At 45.6% G+C, this 15,936-nt stretch overlaps 2 protein-coding genes across 3 annotated transcripts; both read left to right on the top strand.

The window, feature by feature from the left end:
• Positions 1 to 5: 5 nt before the first annotated feature.
• Oscillin (glucosamine-6-phosphate isomerase Oscillin) lies at positions 6 to 10,059 on the top strand. Of its 2 annotated transcripts, XM_077702755.1 has the most exons (7): positions 54 to 150; positions 309 to 368; positions 695 to 820; positions 889 to 990; positions 4,239 to 4,421; positions 8,748 to 8,932; positions 9,017 to 10,059. In XM_077702755.1, exons 2-7 carry the CDS (start codon positions 338 to 340, stop codon positions 9,272 to 9,274), a joined length of 885 nt encoding a protein of 294 aa, XP_077558881.1. In that variant the 5' UTR covers positions 54 to 150; positions 309 to 337; the 3' UTR covers positions 9,275 to 10,059. The 2 variants fall into 2 exon arrangements, with proteins under 2 accessions (XP_077558882.1, XP_077558881.1); XM_077702756.1 differs by lacking the exon at positions 309 to 368 and having other exon boundaries at positions 6 to 150.
• A 1,227-nt stretch (positions 10,060 to 11,286) lies between these two features.
• Positions 11,287 to 13,639, top strand: LOC144174213 (AH receptor-interacting protein-like). Its single transcript, XM_077702754.1, has one exon. It carries the CDS (start codon positions 11,535 to 11,537, stop codon positions 12,510 to 12,512), a length of 978 nt encoding a protein of 325 aa, XP_077558880.1. The 5' UTR covers positions 11,287 to 11,534; the 3' UTR covers positions 12,513 to 13,639.
• The last annotated feature ends 2,297 nt before the right edge of the window (positions 13,640 to 15,936 follow it).

The following is a 15,936-nucleotide window of genomic DNA, read 5'->3' on the forward strand; positions in this document are numbered from 1 at the left end:
AAAAACGGCGGATATTCCGCGTGACCATGAGCATCATCATCGAATTGCTCTTTTGGTGTCGTGAGCACAAGCGTAGCTGACGACGCCGAAGCAGCTGCTGAAGTGCTTGTGGGTGGCTGGCGCCGGGGTTCTCGAGCCTTTGCGCCTAAGGTAAATACACGAAAAGTAGATATTTAAGTAGAATGTTCTTTTTAACAATGTTTCGTGTAAATGCATGACTACAAACTCGTGGCAGTAACATTGCGCGGATGGAGTCCCATAGCGTCGAGTGTCTAGCGCGCTTCTTGGGCATTTCTACGTCGTTGCAGGTCATTTCCTCCCCGTTACGGCCAGAGATATGGAGAAAAATGCTAAAGACGGCTACTGTGGTACGTGTAGTGTATCAATGAAGCGCCCTTTATTCGGCCGGGCTATTCGTGATTACGGTAGCTCGCAGTGTCGACAACGCTTGAGAGCGGCCGAAACTGCACGAAAATCTTGATTCGGGGAATGCCTCGATAACAGCTATCTTAAAGGGTGTCCTTCAGTAGATACGTTTTGAGTCCGTGGACTATCACGAGTGGTTGCCCAGCCCACTTGTTGGAGCCTATCAAACTGTTTCTGCCGCGGCTAGCTGCCACAGCCAGTCCTCAGCTTATTGCCACAAGTTCGTAAGCTTCACCAGGAACTTGGTGCGCATTCGATTCTGTTTCAGATATGCGGCTTGTTATCCTCGACAATGAAGATGCTGTGTCCGACTGGGCAGCCAGATATATTAGGAAACGAATTCGGGATTTCAACCCCGGCCCAGACCGATATTTTGTCTTGGGACTGCCTACAGGTAATAATGAACATCCTCTCACGCGTTTCCCGCATTCTCTTAAACTGGATGTTTTCTTTTTCTTCCAGGGAGCACGCCTTTGGGTTGCTACAAAAAGTTGATCGAATTCCATAAGCAGAAAACCGTGTCGTTCCGATATGTGAAAACATTCAACATGGACGAGTATGTAGGCAAGTGCACGAACCAGCCTTGTACTTTGGCATACAATAGGAAATTGCTGAGCTGTATTAACCGAGATTCTTCCATGCCGGAATTTAATTTTAATTGAATTAATTTTTCTCGAATGGAGCAACGTCTTTTCTAACAATACATGCTGATGTGCTCTGTCACTTGAAGGGGTCATGCAATCAAAATACGTTCTTTTTTATTCAAAAGATTTGGTGTTTTATAGTGGATTTAAAGAAATGGACTTGGCCTGGCCATGTAGTGAGGCGAAGCGGCAACCGGTGGACAATTAGGATAACAGAGTGGATACCATGCGATGGGTCTAGAAAAAGAGGGAGGCCAGTAATCCATTGGAGAGATGAAATAAAGTTCAAAAGGACATAGAATGGGGCTAGTGGTAATGATCCATGTTGAATTGCGCTAAGTATACAGACAAATAGGACACTAACAGGACTGGGACGAGGAAATTTGGGGGTAAACTGTGGACCCGAGCAGCGCGGGGCAGTATCAGTTATAGGTCAATGGGAGAAGACTTCGTCCTTCAGTGGACCTGAGTAGGCAGATGATGATGATGCTGATGATGGGGATGAGTGCCCCCAGCACTTGTCTGACAGCAAACGATGCTTTATTCGCTGAAAAAGTAATCGATTTAGGTTAAAATTTTTATTCTTCCACCAAATCAACGTTTCGTGACGTTGCTTGCGATGATGTAACAAGAGCAGGTGTGCAAGTTAATGTTAGTGCATTGTTAGGCTCTGTCGCGTACTGTCACACGGGCGGGCTAAAGCGGCAGCGCGCACGTTTACTGCGGAGCCTAGTTTACCGTCAGTCCCCCTAGATGACGCCACCATACTGCTACGCACCGCTGTTAGCCTTTGCTTTGTTTTTGACATATTTACACGAGGCTTGTTTTTGATCATTTTGTGAAATATGGGGTATGCTCGACAAGCAGGGTCGCGTAAGGCTACGTCGCTTACACCAATTTGCCGGTGTTGTGTCAAGCAACCCCACAGCGCCATGCTGCTGTGTAGCTATAACAAGCATAGTGCATGCAGTGCCAACAACAGTACACTTTGGCAACCCGCCGTGGTGGCTCAGTGGCTAAGGCTGCTGAGCACGAGGTCGCGGGTTCAATTCTCAGCCGTGGCGGCCGCTTTTCTTATGGAGGTGAAAAGCAAAAATGCCCATGTGTACGAGATTTTGGCGCACAATAAAGATCCCAAGCTAGTCAAATATAATTCGGAGTCCTCCACTACGGCGCGCCTCATCGCCTGCGTTGTGGCAGCGCATTAAACCCCACAATCAATCAGTACACTTAGTCACTTCAATGTTTACGTGTACTTTCGTAACTTCCATGTTTACCCCATATTCTTACTGCTATAAAATGGGTATGCATTACATTTAAGCGAAAATAGCTCATTTTGTCAGCTTATGAGCCCTGCCTAACTTGCATTTGCTTTTGCCGGCTCCAGCCAATCGCACGGCTTGGCATATGACGTCATAGGTTCTATTGCGGGAAATGAGCTAGTGGGTTGCATGGCTATTCCATTTTTTCCTAATTATATAGGTTATTTGAGTGAAGTTTACGGTAAAAGTTGTGTCAGTATGATTCTAACGAAGCAATCTTTCGAATGAACCAAACTTGTGTTTTGTCTGCATGGCCCCTTTAATTGTCATGGCTGCATCTCTTTATTGGTGGTTGCATGCTTAAAAGTGTCTAAAGTTGCGTCGGATGTACTTGGGACAGGGGGCCTGAGATGCGTTGGACGCAGCTGCTGGTGAATGCCAGTACCAGTTCACTGGCCGTACCTGCTAGTGCATTGGGAGCAGTCCAGAGGCATTCCGCACTTATCTGCTTGGACTCGCAGTGAGGGCAGCCTTTCTTGATTTTTACCCAACCAGTGAAACCGCTTCCAATTCAATCTCTGACCAGAGTCAGTGTTAAACTACGCCAAAGCAAGGAATAGTTCATAAATAATTAACAGTGACTCTTGACTAGTCAGTGAGGAGGACCAGTTCAGCTGGTTGGGTTCAGTAAAAATCAAGACAGACTGTTCTCGCCGTGAGTTGTGAAGTGGATCATGGGATCCTCTGGACTGCTTGAAATACACGAGCGGGGGCATCCAATGGACTATGTTATTCGTAGCACCAGCCAAGCCTCTTTAATACTAGTCGACAAACCATTTCACTGAAAAGACTTTTCTCTCTCTGCTGGCTTAGTAGTCGGGCTGAAATTCTTTTTTTGTCTTTGGCAAAGGTACCTAAGAAAATGCCAAAGCATGAAAGCAAGGGGGCTTATGTCAGTAGATTGAAGTGCCGAGAATATGGATGTGGCATACCCAGTACCAGGGGCCGTTTTATAATTCAGAAAATTCCAAAAAGCATGGGAGCCAATATCACTGCCCTATAGTTTCATTTGTGTCATTGCAAATCAGGAATGGTGACACGAGATTGGTTGGGCTTGTTTGGGCATTCTTCGGCACAAACATAAGCTCGGCAGGCATTTCCAAGCCAGAAGATTCACGTCTTTGTGCAGGAAGCTTTGTATTAATTGTTTCAGTACAACCATCTGCTCGTACTACCAGCTATTTGCATACAACAAATAGTAGCAAAAATGGGGTGTCATTAGCAGAACTGATGAGCGAATGAAACTGGCCATTGTTCTTGCTACCTTCTCAGATGGCAGAAGCTCTTGGCTTGATTAAAAGATGTGATGTTATGAATTGGTCTTCTCCATTTGCGATGCGCTGCCTTAAGCCGCAAAAAAATGAAAGGGATCATGGAGAAAGGAATTCTAGGTTTAAATATTTATTTCTGAACAAATAGAATAGATCATGTGGAGGCAAATAAAAGCCATCTGAGGTAAAAAAAGGACATGGTGCTTTGTTTAAAACGAGTAGTTCCCGGGACTTTAGGGTCCCTTTAGTGTGGTTTATGTGCAAAAGGAATAAAATTGTGCAGTTGACGAAGAGCCCTATCCTGTAGCCGCTGCGCGCTGACGAGATACTGTCAATGGCTCCCATGTATTGCAAGCAGACTGGTGTCACTTTGTCCTTGCACCCAAATCTGACGTCCGTTTGAGGTACGGGTATGAATAAGCTACGGGTTCTGTCAATGCTCTATCTTCAGCCCTTGTAAAATATTTACACTCAATTATGCTCTATCTTCAGCCCTTGTAAAATATTTACACTCAATTAGCTACAGCCCGCAGTGGTGTCATTGGGCATTGAGGTGTTCGCTTTTTCACTTGCAGGGTTGCCAAGGGACCATCCTGAGAGCTATCACTCGTACATGTGGAACAATTTCTTCAAGCATGTAGACATTCTGCCTGAGAATGCCCACATCCTGAACGGAAATGCATCCGATCTTTCGGCTGAGTGCGCCAGGTTTGAGCGACTGATCTCGGAAGCAGGAGGAGTGGAGCTTTTCGTTGGGGGTGAGGGCAGCCTTTTTATACGGCTTTCTTAAGTGCCCCATTGTGCGAAAAACTGGCATTGTTGTTACTGTCGCTACAGAAAATTGCTCCCACTGTGAACAGTAAAAAAAAAAAAAGGAAGCTCACACTAATGTGTTAGACTTGAAGATAGAGAAGCTGTACGCAGCCTCCACGACCATCACAACGGTTTAAGTCCACGATTGCCACCGATTTGCTTCTTGGCTGCCGCAACAACCTTTACTCCATCTTTGTTGCTATAAGTGTGAGCTTCCCTCATTTTTTTGGAATTGATAATCATTAGACATCACCTTGTTGCGCTGCTGAGCACGAGGATGCAGGTTCGATTTCCAGCCATGATGGCCGCTTTCCTGATGGAGGCGAATAGCAAAAACGCCGGCGTGTGCGAGATTTTGGCGCACGTTAAAGATCCCCAGGTGGTGAAAATTAATCCGGAACCCTCCACTACGGTGCGCCTCATTGTTGTTGCGTTGGCACGTTAAACCCTACAATCAATCAATCAGTTAGACATCACCTTGGAGGGGCGCGTGTCTTTCTCGTTCTGAGCCAGTGTTGCCACAATTACAACAAACGGTAGTTTTTTTTTTTTTTTTTTTCCTCCCAATTCTGGCCAATCTCCCTAAGTAGGTATGCTTGGCTTTACAAACGCGTGCAGGGGACGCTGGAAGGTCGTCGCGAGGCACGCACACACGAGTACTCAGCATTTAATTGGTTTTTCTAACTTCCAGGCAGTCGCCGTGGGACCCGTGCTCGCGCGCGCGCTCGCCGTTTTTTTGGTATTTGTAACTGCTTCGCTGTTAAAAGACATTTGAGTTGTGTGAGAGTCAACCTGGTTTCCAGAGTAGGAACTGAATGCTTTACCACTGCGCTATTTCAGCGCATTGCGAGGGGGGAAACAAGAGTTAACCTGGTAAGTTAAGCTAGTTACAGGTGAGCATGGCAGCACGCGAGTAGAACAGGTGTGGCCTGGCCACGGGGAACATCAATTCCAGGGAAGCCTTGGCGCGAGGGGTTGCCAGTCTGCCTGTCAACGTGATTTGTGCCAAAAAATGAAGAAACCAAAGCAAGCAAAGAGACGCAAACGTAGTGAAGTGATAAAGTAGTCTCTGATAAGTATTGCCATGGCAAGTCATGATGCTTTTGATTTCAAATCATGTTACCAGGCTCAAAGGGGCCCTGAAGGGATTTTCAAAAAAATTGTGTTGTGTGGGCACTTATAATGGTGGAACCTTTATAAACAAACAATGCATACCCATTTCGTTGCCCAATATAGGCAAATAGGAAAACAAATGCAGTTATGGTTTCACGGAGGCCTTCCTCCTGAACTCGTGAAGTGACGTTTCAGTAAGTCAGTAAGAAGCCAATCATAGTTCTCCCTCGTCTGCACAATATGTCGGCATACAGCGGGCTTGCGAAGGGTCAGATAAAGCTACAACATCGGCGCCATGATGAAACTCGCCGTGCAACTTAACGGGAGATGTCTGATCTCTGATAAGACTGATCAACATGGTCGAACTTTCAGTCAACAACGCTGGCGAGTGGCGCAGGCAGAAGTAACCACGTTTAACCTAAACTGGGTATTTGTAAACTGTTTATGCTGTTTCGCACGAGTCTAAACTGTCGTTCTCCTAGCCGATATTCTTGTACAAGTTTGCTGACGTCTGTCTCAGGTAGCCTGTAATGTGAGTTGCGCGAACGTGAAACACTTCACCTGACAAGATAAATGACCGAAAGCTTAAAATGAGAATTTACTACATAAACACACTTATCAAAGGAACTTCGAGTAGTCGAAACTTAAAACCAACCCGTCATTTACTCATCAAGCGATAAAATAACTAGCGAGACGCAGTGATACAGCGCCGAGTCGCACCATCGCACAGTTCGATTGCGTTCCTCCAATAAACAATGCTGTTACGCTGTTTCGTAGATTGTATACGCTCCCCTTTGGCTTACTGCAGAAGCGTCCAACAGTAAGTGGGCGGTTAAAGCTCTGGGTTGATTAGAATTTATGAAAACACATCAGAGTGCTGGGTTACAAATGCGAAGCGTCTTTTATGCAGCAGTTTTTCACCGCGCGGCTTCTCACATCGATGGTGTAGCGGATGAAGTGTCCGACTTCGATGCAGGCTGGCCATAATGTTGGGCTGGCCCGGCGGCCGAAAGTTCGAATCGCACACGGGCACTTCTTTTTTTTTTCTTGCTTGAGCGCTTTTGTGCCATTTCATACAAAAAAGGTAAGATCACGAAGAGAATTCCGCAAAAGAACGTGAAATTCAGCAGGGAAACTGGCTACAAACCGTAGAAACGGCCAGTAGGTGAGAGTTCTGCTACAATGGTTGCCAGACCACTGAAGCGGTAGTGACACCGCTCACGTCGATAGAACACAGTTTTTAGCAACAAATAAAGGATGCATTATTTTTAAAATATCGGGTTTGCAGATGTGCAGAACAGTATACACAAAGAACGTTGAACGCATTGAACTCTCGCAAGTCCTTGATGTGACGTCACTGCTAGTTGCGCTGCCGACCGATAATGCGCGCATGGTCGCTTGCAATGCGCCTCAAAACAAGAATTTCAAAGGCGCCTCCTAAATTCCAGAAGCAATGAATCGTAAAAATATTTGGGATTTATGCTCTTAAAAGGTCGTTCAAGCAGACAAAATTAAGCAGAGACAAATGCATTTTCTCTTCATGACCCCTTTAAGTGCTCCAAGTAGTTTTTCATTATTGTTATTGTTATTATTGCAGAAAAAAGAAAGCTGTGTAAGGGGCAGCTTCGTGGCATTCCTATTCCTATCCGGTTTTGCAAAAATGATCATTGTCATTGTGGCACACTTAATCGGCCAAGGAGCTAAATCCAAGCAGTTGTAGGCATTGACAAAGAATTTGGTGTGTGTCAGATTTTGGTGCGCGTTGAAGGTCTACAGGTGGTCAAAATTAATCCACAGCCCCCCACTACAATGTGTTGCTTTCGCACGTTAGCCCCTCTAAAGTAAAACACCGCGAATGTAAATTCTTTGGGCTAAGAATTGGGCAAGAACCTAGGTGAAAATCAGCATAAGTGTCAGCACTTTCTTTGTCGAGGCACAGTAAGCAGCACTGCATCATGAATTAGAGCTGGGTGTCGATTAAAAATTTTAACTCGATCTGAATACCTTTATTCAATGAATCGGATGTGTTCGTTCAGAAGATTAAGTCTCAAAAAATGTCTCTCTTTTTTTTTTATGGTTGTTTTTATTGTCAGATTGTCGATCACACTGAATGCAGGTGATTCCAGACGATCAGAAATAATTTGTGCAGTTGCGGAAGCCAGGAAGTTTGTTGAAAATTTCCTGCATCGGGAATGTCATTGTTCTTGCTGTCAGACTGTGCTGAGCGCACACTCGCGTGGCCTCAGGTCACCGGGATGCACAGCAGCATTTTACAATGGGTGCGCCAGTGCCAGGAGGAGGCAGTCGTGCACCCGCCTCCACTCCAAGGGATCCAGATCATCGTTGGCGCTTGGCTCGTCTGGCTGACTAGACTGATTAGCTGATTACAAGAATCCATCACAAACAAAGCATGAACTGATTAATCGGAAACGTGACCAAAGAGCTAAACCACAACAATTATTCTCGTAATTGTTATCATCATCATCATGCTAGGGCCAACAGCTGAATGTAAACCCACGTAATTTTCAATGCTATCTTCGTCAACGCTGGGCAGTAAGTAGTCTTGCAAGCCTCACATCCAAGTGCATCTGTAGTTTTCAGCTTTCACTGTTTCTCATTTTACATGATAGCTTAGATGTGGTAAGAACATTTTTGCACTCCTGTCCTACAACTAAGCATTGTATGTTTTTTGCTGTGTTGTTCTGTCAAAAGGCATTGGCCCAGACGGACATATTGCCTTCAACGAGCCTGGTTCTAGTTCGCTCCACTCCAAGGGATCCAGATCATCGTTGGCGCTTGGCTCGTCTGGCTGACTAGACTGATTAGCTGATTACAAGAATCCATCACAAACAAAGCATGAACTGATTAATCGGAAACGTGACCAAAGAGCTAAACCACAACAATTATTCTCGTAATTGTTATCATCATCATCATGCAAGGGCCAACAGCTGAATGTAAACCCACGTAATTTTCAATGCTATCTTCGTCAACGCTGGGCAGTAAGTAGTCTTGCAAGCCTCACATCCAAGTGCATCTGTAGTTTTCAGCTTTCACTGTTTCTCATTTTACATGATAGCTTAGATGTGGTAAGAACATTTTTGCACTCCTGTCCTACAACTAAGCATTGTATGTTTTTTGCTGTGTTGTTCTGTCAAAAGGCATTGGCCCAGACGGACATATTGCCTTCAACGAGCCTGGTTCTAGTCTCGCATCTCGAACTCGCGTCAAGACGCTTGCCAAGGACACGATTCTGGCCAACGCACGTTTCTTTGGAAACGACCTGAGCAAAGTTCCCACGGAGGCCCTAACCGTCGGCGTCGGCACAGTCATGGATGCACGTGAGGTACATCGCCGTAGCTCCAAGCATGTTTTAGGCGCTGTTGGTAACGTGTTATTTCTTTTTATTCCCCCCCTCCCTCCCTCCCAGGTGATGATACTTATCGTCGGGGCGCACAAGGCGTTCGCCCTGTACAAGGCGATTGAGGAAGGCGTCAACCACATGTGGACGGTGTCAGCCTTTCAGCTGCACCCCCGTACCATCATAATCTGCGACGAGGATGCCACCAATGAGCTGCGTGTGAAGACTGTGAAATACTTCAAGGGCCTCATGCACATGCACAACCAGCTGATTGCCGACAAGGACGACACTAAGACGGACGACCAGAAAAAGGCCCATCAGAAGTGACTGCTGTTCTTCGTAGACAACATTCGCTACATATGTACTGGGTCGCGGCAAGGCTGTTTGTAAATGATATATGGTGGGCCGATGAATGGCACTAACAGCATTCCCTTGGCTTTTAGCCTTTTTTAATAATTGTGTAAGGAAAAGTAAATCCCTAGCGTATTTTTATAAAGTGGTAATGTTGAAAAGATGTCATTGAATATAAGCGGGTAAATGTTTCGGCAAGTGTTTGGTCATGGATTTATGACATGCAAGTAAACATTTAGTAAGTAATGGTATACTTTTTCTACAAGTGCTTGTTCATGAACTTATTACTTGCAAGAGAAAGATATCACAGATGTTTTTTATAATTTATGTGTGACAGCGATCGCTGCAGGCAAAAAGACAAAAAGTGAATACTTAAATTTCTTCTGGGCATGCAGGTCGTATCAAAGCATGCCTTGGGGGTGTTCTTTATTTGCTGCGCGTTGTTTGTGTTTTGTTAAATTCCCACTTGTCGCCATAGGTAATTAAGCAGCCAAAACAAAACGAAAATTCATACTTTCACAGTGCTTTTGTGTGTACTAAATGGCTTTGTTATTAAGCCACACTATATAAAAAAAAATCTTCCTGAAGCACGCCCCACAAACCCTCATTCAGTTGCAAGGTATTTTCATTACAGAATGGGTCATAAAGGGCAAATGCAGCCAATTAGATCAATCGGGAGTTATGCATGCACTGGAGCAAGCATACGTTGCCTGGAGCGTATGCCAAATTCTGATTATGAACAAAATAAACCGTTCTTTGCATTTTCTTTTTTTTAGCAATGTAACTTGTATATAATTCAACAGGTCCACACATTATCACCAGGTTGTCAACACATTATTGTCATGACACATGATGCATTATGACACAATATTGTCAACAGAATGTGTGGACCTGTTGACAATACTTGATGCCATAAATTAGAGGACACTGCCATAATAGAGAGACGCAGCTCCTTCAACTTGCGCACCAAGCAAGTGGTGCACTACTCTGCAACCACACCAACGCAGTTCATCAGTCATTGTGAACTTCGGCTAGCTGAGGGCCAAACGCTATGCAATGCTTTGTGGTATGTGTGCAGCATGTACGGATTGTTTGATAGCTCGTTATTTCAAAATAATGAAACAAAAACGCTGTGTGTAGAGGTTTTGGCGCATGTTAAAAATCCGCAGGTGGTCGAGGTTTATCGGGAACCCTCTACAATGGTGAGTCTGATCGCCCAGATGTAGCTTCCATGTGTATTACTCCAAAATTTGAAAATACAGATGAAACAATAAAAATGTGTCAGTAGGGTATTACGAACGGTAAAATTATTTTGTAACAGCTGGCCTGGCCCATCAAAGTCTCGGGCAATAAAAGTTCATGTAGATCTGCTGGGGAAGAAACAAAAAAAATTGTATTTCACTTATTGTAGCTACAGCGAGTTTTTATTGCCTACCTATGTAAATAAACAGGCTTGCCGTTTATCCTACGCTTAAAACAGACGACCTCAAGTGAGTCGCATTTACATAACTATGCATTGATGCTAGTTCCGGATTCCTCTTTAGTATATGTGATAAAGTCTATGCATGAATGAGCTGGCACACAAGCAGAGACGCAAAAGAAGTGACCATTTCAGCCTACTGCTTGGGTACGCTCGCTTTTGCGTGGTTCAAACAGTCCTAGGCTCAGTAAGAACTATTAACTTGTCACATGCATAAAACATTTTAAGCTATTAGCAACAATTTTATAAGTAATGACAACCTATTTTAACTCGGCGCTAAGCAATATCTGTTGTGCTTGCGCTACCTGGCGGTTGTTAAGCAACTACTGGGGACCGAAATCCCGCTTACGCTCTCAAACATGAAGAAGGAAAGATATTTTCTCGAGTTCATGCAAGTGATCTGGACGTAATTTCTAGTGAGCAAAAAATGCTATGCCTGAGTCGGAGGTCAGATGTGCCCGAGTGTCTACTTTTAAGTTTTTCCACAGAACAGGTTTTTCTTTCTCTCTAATAAAGACGTCGATATTGCGGCGTAGCTGTTTTGCAGGGTAATGGCTCCTGTGTTGCGATCAGAGGCGCTTGCTCCGGTTTCCGATGTGTTTGTACGCATGACCCTCTGGTTCTCCTTCTGAGACAAAGCGTACTCGTTCAGGGTATCAGTATAAATGATTGTTTTATTCAAATAGGCAGCAGTTAAGTAAGCGCCGTCGGCCCGTTCGGAACGCGATTGCGCACCGGAGGTCCTCCGGTCCGACCATGGATGAAGCCTTATCGAAGCTCGTGCAGAAAAAAGTGGTCTACCCCGGCGTCGGTGAAATCCCACGCTTCGAGAAAGGCGCGAAGTGCACCTTTCACTTCTGCGTGAAACGTCTGAGCACCGACGAAGACGACCCGGATGGAGTCGTCGATGACAGCCGCAAACTGCGTCGCCCCATGGAGCTGCTGATCGGGAAGGAGTTCAAGCTGCCCATCTGGGAGCAGTGCATCAAATCGATGAAAGTTAAGGAAGTGGCCCAATTCACAATTAACAAGTGCCTGCTGGATAGCTACACGCTGGTGTCGCAAAGCTACCGAGCCTTCGCGGGCGTCGGCAAGCCGCACAGACGACGCTGTTGCGGCATGATGGAAGAGAAGCACACCACCGGTCACGCCGACCTGGACAAGCTGGCGGAGAAGCAGGTGGACCTGGTGTGCACCTTCGAACTGCTCAGTGTGCTCGAGCCGGGCGAGTACGAGAAGGACGTGTGGGCGATGACGGCCGAAGAACGGCTGGGCGCAGTGCCCGTGCTAAAGGAGCAGGGCAACCAGTGCTTTCAGTCTGGCGACATGGACACAGCCATGGAGAAGTACAGGGAAGCCCTGGAACACGTGGAGAACCTGCTGCTCCGCGAGAAGCCGCGGGAAGAGGAGTGGAACGAGCTGCAGAAGATGAAGGTGCCGCTGCTTCTCAACTACTCGCAGTGCCTGCTTAACCGGGGCGAGTTCTACGAAGTCATACGCCACACCTCCGAGGTCCTCGAACAGGACCCCGACAACGCCAAGGCCCTGTTTCGGCGCGCCAAGGCTCACTTCGGCTCTTGGAACCCGGATGAGTGCCGCGCCGACCTTCTGAGGCTCCAGCAAGTCGACCCGACGCTCTCGAAGGTTGTGAGAACGGAGCTGAAGAAGCTCGAGGAAGAAGAGCGGAAAAAGAAGAAGGAAGACAGCGCCAAGCTGGTGAAGTTGTTTCAGTGAACAGAGCGACGACTTGCGAGAGCGTTTATAACCGAGAATGCGGCAGTTAGAGTGCCCTGCTAGTCTAGGTTACAGAAACTAAATTTTTATTTTGTTTATAAACCGGCTGTTCTTAATTTATGGTCGCGGGCTCCGGTGCCTGTTGTCCCTGGCAGCAGAAATATTTGCAGCCAGGAAGCCACAGTCGTCCTCTGGTCAAATTTTATACCAGGGCTGTCACAAATAGTGCAGAAGGATGGCAGGTTGGGCTAGTTGGTTCATAGTGATCATACCGAACAAGCAGTGCAGAAGAGACGGGACAAAAAAACAATGAATGACGACACAGTGCCGAACTTTCAAATGGATTTTATTAGAAAGTATACACAATGCAGTCATTCTGAAGAGCAACGTGGATTCATATCTTGGCAAACACGATTGCAACACAAAGTTAAATCATTGGCAGACTGCACGTCCCACGTGTACTTGTGCAATGTGTCGCATGTACATGCACATGCCAAATTGTCACACAGATTAAGAAATGTAGCGGGAAGGTACGGGGTCGACATTGTTTTCTGTGCCAAACAGGTTAGGTCAAGTGTGCAACACGGTTGACAGGAAGATATCAAGAGCTGCTAAGCATACACAGTGCAATGCCAGACATGTGTCGCCACCAGTTCCTTGCAGTGTGGCTGTAGTGTATTCGATACCGTTTACGTGCTATGAAGAAGTGTGTATCGGACAAGCGAGCCGCTGCCTAAACCCGAGGCTCATGGGACATAGGTGTCCGTTGCAAGGAGACAAGTATTCACGTATTGCTCAGCATTGTCAGAAATGTGGGTGTGTCCTTGTCTTTCAAGATTGTGGTAATTTAAAAATGCAAGGGTCAAAGTGTATGGCAAATTATGGAAGCTTATCAGATTAGAAGAAATTGAGACAAGTCCGCCATTGTTCCTTCAGTGTTGTTAGCTGATACTGAATTGGTCTTCCTGTCTGGTCGAGGTGCACACTGGTGTGGTAGTTGGCATGTGCAGTCTGTCAATGATTTAACTTGTGTTGTAACTGTGCTTGCCAAGATATGAAGCCACGTGGCTCTTCAGAGTGTAGTATATACGTTTGCATTTTCTAATAAAATCCAGTTGAGAGTTCGGCGTTGCGTCGTCATTCTTCCTTCTTTTGTCCTGTCTTTTTCACACTGCGTGTTTGATACGATCACAAGTAGTGGTTTAAACAGCAGCATTGATGCAGCCCAGCATGACAGAATACAGAGAGCCGTAAAATAAATATTTAGGAAAGTGGATAAATGAAGTGAGAATTCCTCGTGGCACTGAATTCTGCTTATATGCTTTGAACGCGAAAGCATTATGCCCTCCACCGGCAAATACTACACCGTCGTTGCATCTCTTTCTTCGTCTTTTGGCGCGAATTACTTCTGCGGGCAGACTGGTGACACTTCATGTCATAGCTTTCCTGGAATCGAAGTTTTCCGAAGCTAGGGTGCACTGTTCTATCAACGCTGCCTGTATAACTTTGCCTGTTGCGTCAGCCGAAAATGGCAAAGCAGGCACTTTCCTGTTTCTCTCACCGGCTCTTTCCAACACTCTAGCCTTTGCGTGTAGTTGTGTCTCGGGCAGTCACCCTCTTGGCAGCCCCACTTTGCAAAAAAAATTTCCAAGGTTTGTCCAGCTGTTGCAAGGTGGCGCCCCTACGCACCCATTTAATCCCATTTAATTCTTGTCATCTGATCTACACATAAAAAAAACTTTAAAAAAATTCAAGGACTAAACCCACACCAACACAGCTATTGCAGGTTTAAGCCAATTCAAAATAAATAAAATGGGCACTAGGCCAAGCACAGTTTTAGAAAACAGCCGATTCGATCAAGCTCGAGCAGTGATTTAAGGCAGGACTCGCGTCCACGTGTTACACCAAGGATGATCGGCCAATCTCAGCGTCCCTACTGTTCCCATTGGAAAGCAGGTTTCACAAAAGGCAATATTATACAGGCGGCATTGGTTCCATCTTGCCTATGATATTTCATCCCTTCGTGCTCTAGGCTAACCTTCGTTCCGCCACTTGCGACGTGTTGATGCGACGTTGTGGTAATGCACTCAGCTCCTTCTCTCATATCCTGGGTCAAACTAATTTTTTTTTTTCAAACTAATTTACTTACTGTGTCAAAGTTAACCGACTATGCACTTTGGTACAAATTTCAACGTTTACAATTTTGTAAGCGTTTTTTTACTTTTTACAGCGGTGGACATTTTTTGCACCAAGCGACAGCACTTTTTTGCGCAATGGGGCAGCTAATGCTTTTGCATTAACTAACTTTCTATGGACTCATGAACAACTTAGATTAATAAAAAGTGAAATGCGGCAATAATCAGACGGATTACTGTGGGGGTATGAAATACATGAAGTTGTGCAAGGAATTTATATAGCAGTAATGATTCCGATACTTATGTGAACCCGGCACTCTTTGTGAAGTCAGACATGCTATCAGGCCTAAAAGCATACAACAGTAGGACATTTGACTGTGTGCATGCATAGTAAAAGGATCAACGAAGCAGCATGGGGCAGTACGGAGTGAATGTCATTTAAGCTCGAAGATGTTAAAGTAAATGTGCTTTAAGGAGAAGTTAAGAGCACTGCACTTCAGCAAGCATGCCATCACGTACCGCTGAGAAGCGTTCCATTGTTACTTGGCGCAACTCGGCAACAAGCTTCACTTTGCTTGTGGTTGCAAAAACCAAGATTATTGCTCACAAAAAACTATCTGAATTTTTTTATCAACATAAAAGCGTTGCTTATGAAAAAAATCTTTTCTGCAATTGTAAAAAGATTCGTGCAGCCTGAACAATAGAGCGAGAGAGACAGAGAAATATGTTCATTGGTCCATACAAAGAGAACAGTTGAGTAGTGGGTGATCCTCATTGTTGCAGTGTCATCATCCAAGGCGGGTGGTGTCCCTAGTCCAGGATGCCATGGCCTTCAGCTTATCTGGCCCTGATCACCAGGTCGTGCTGGTCATCCAGGACCTCGCTGGACAGAAAGTGCTCCGTTGATGGCGCCTGGACCTCTGGGAGTTCCTTGACACCCTTTCACTCCCACACCATGTCGTAGAGTGTTGGGGGGCCACAGAATTTGCAGTCGTAACCCTACGGACTAGGGTGAATCGTGCAACTATGTGGCATGTGGGAAAGAGTTCGTCTGAAGTCGGCTTAACTGAATGGCTTCCTCTTTGGTGAGTTTCAGATGAGAAGGTGGATATTTCCGTCTGCCCAATCTGTAATGTTCCAAGATGTCCCTGGTGTGTCGTGGGATAGGTGGGAATAGCGATTGGGAAGTTGATGGAGTTTCTGTGATGGTGGTGAGGCAGTGGTTTTTACTCGGTGAGAATTACTTTAGGCAGCGGCATCAGCCACCATGTTACCTTCCAGAAACTCGG

This window comes from Haemaphysalis longicornis, unplaced genomic scaffold, assembly GCF_048455015.1.
Source record: "Haemaphysalis longicornis isolate Haplotype H1 unplaced genomic scaffold, Haemaphysalis longicornis Haplotype H1 scaffold_3, whole genome shotgun sequence".
NCBI classification, from domain to species: domain Eukaryota; kingdom Metazoa; phylum Arthropoda; class Arachnida; order Ixodida; family Ixodidae; genus Haemaphysalis; species Haemaphysalis longicornis.

What these genes read in the sequence shown, in the direction of transcription:
- LOC144174213 (XM_077702754.1), top strand. Translation starts at nt 11,535, where the DNA reads ATGGATGAAGCCTTATCGAAGCTCGTGCAGAAAAAAGTGGTCTACCCC.
- Oscillin (XM_077702755.1), top strand. Translation starts at nt 338, where the DNA reads ATGGAGAAAAATGCTAAAGACGGCTACTGTG. An exon ending in CAACATGGACGAGTATGTAG is followed by an intron (nt 991 to 4,238) that starts GCAAGTGCACGA and finishes TTTCACTTGCAG; the next exon opens with GGTTGCCAAGGGACCATCCT. An exon ending in AGTGGAGCTTTTCGTTGGGG is followed by an intron (nt 4,422 to 8,747) that starts GTGAGGGCAGCC and finishes TTCTGTCAAAAG; the next exon opens with GCATTGGCCCAGACGGACAT.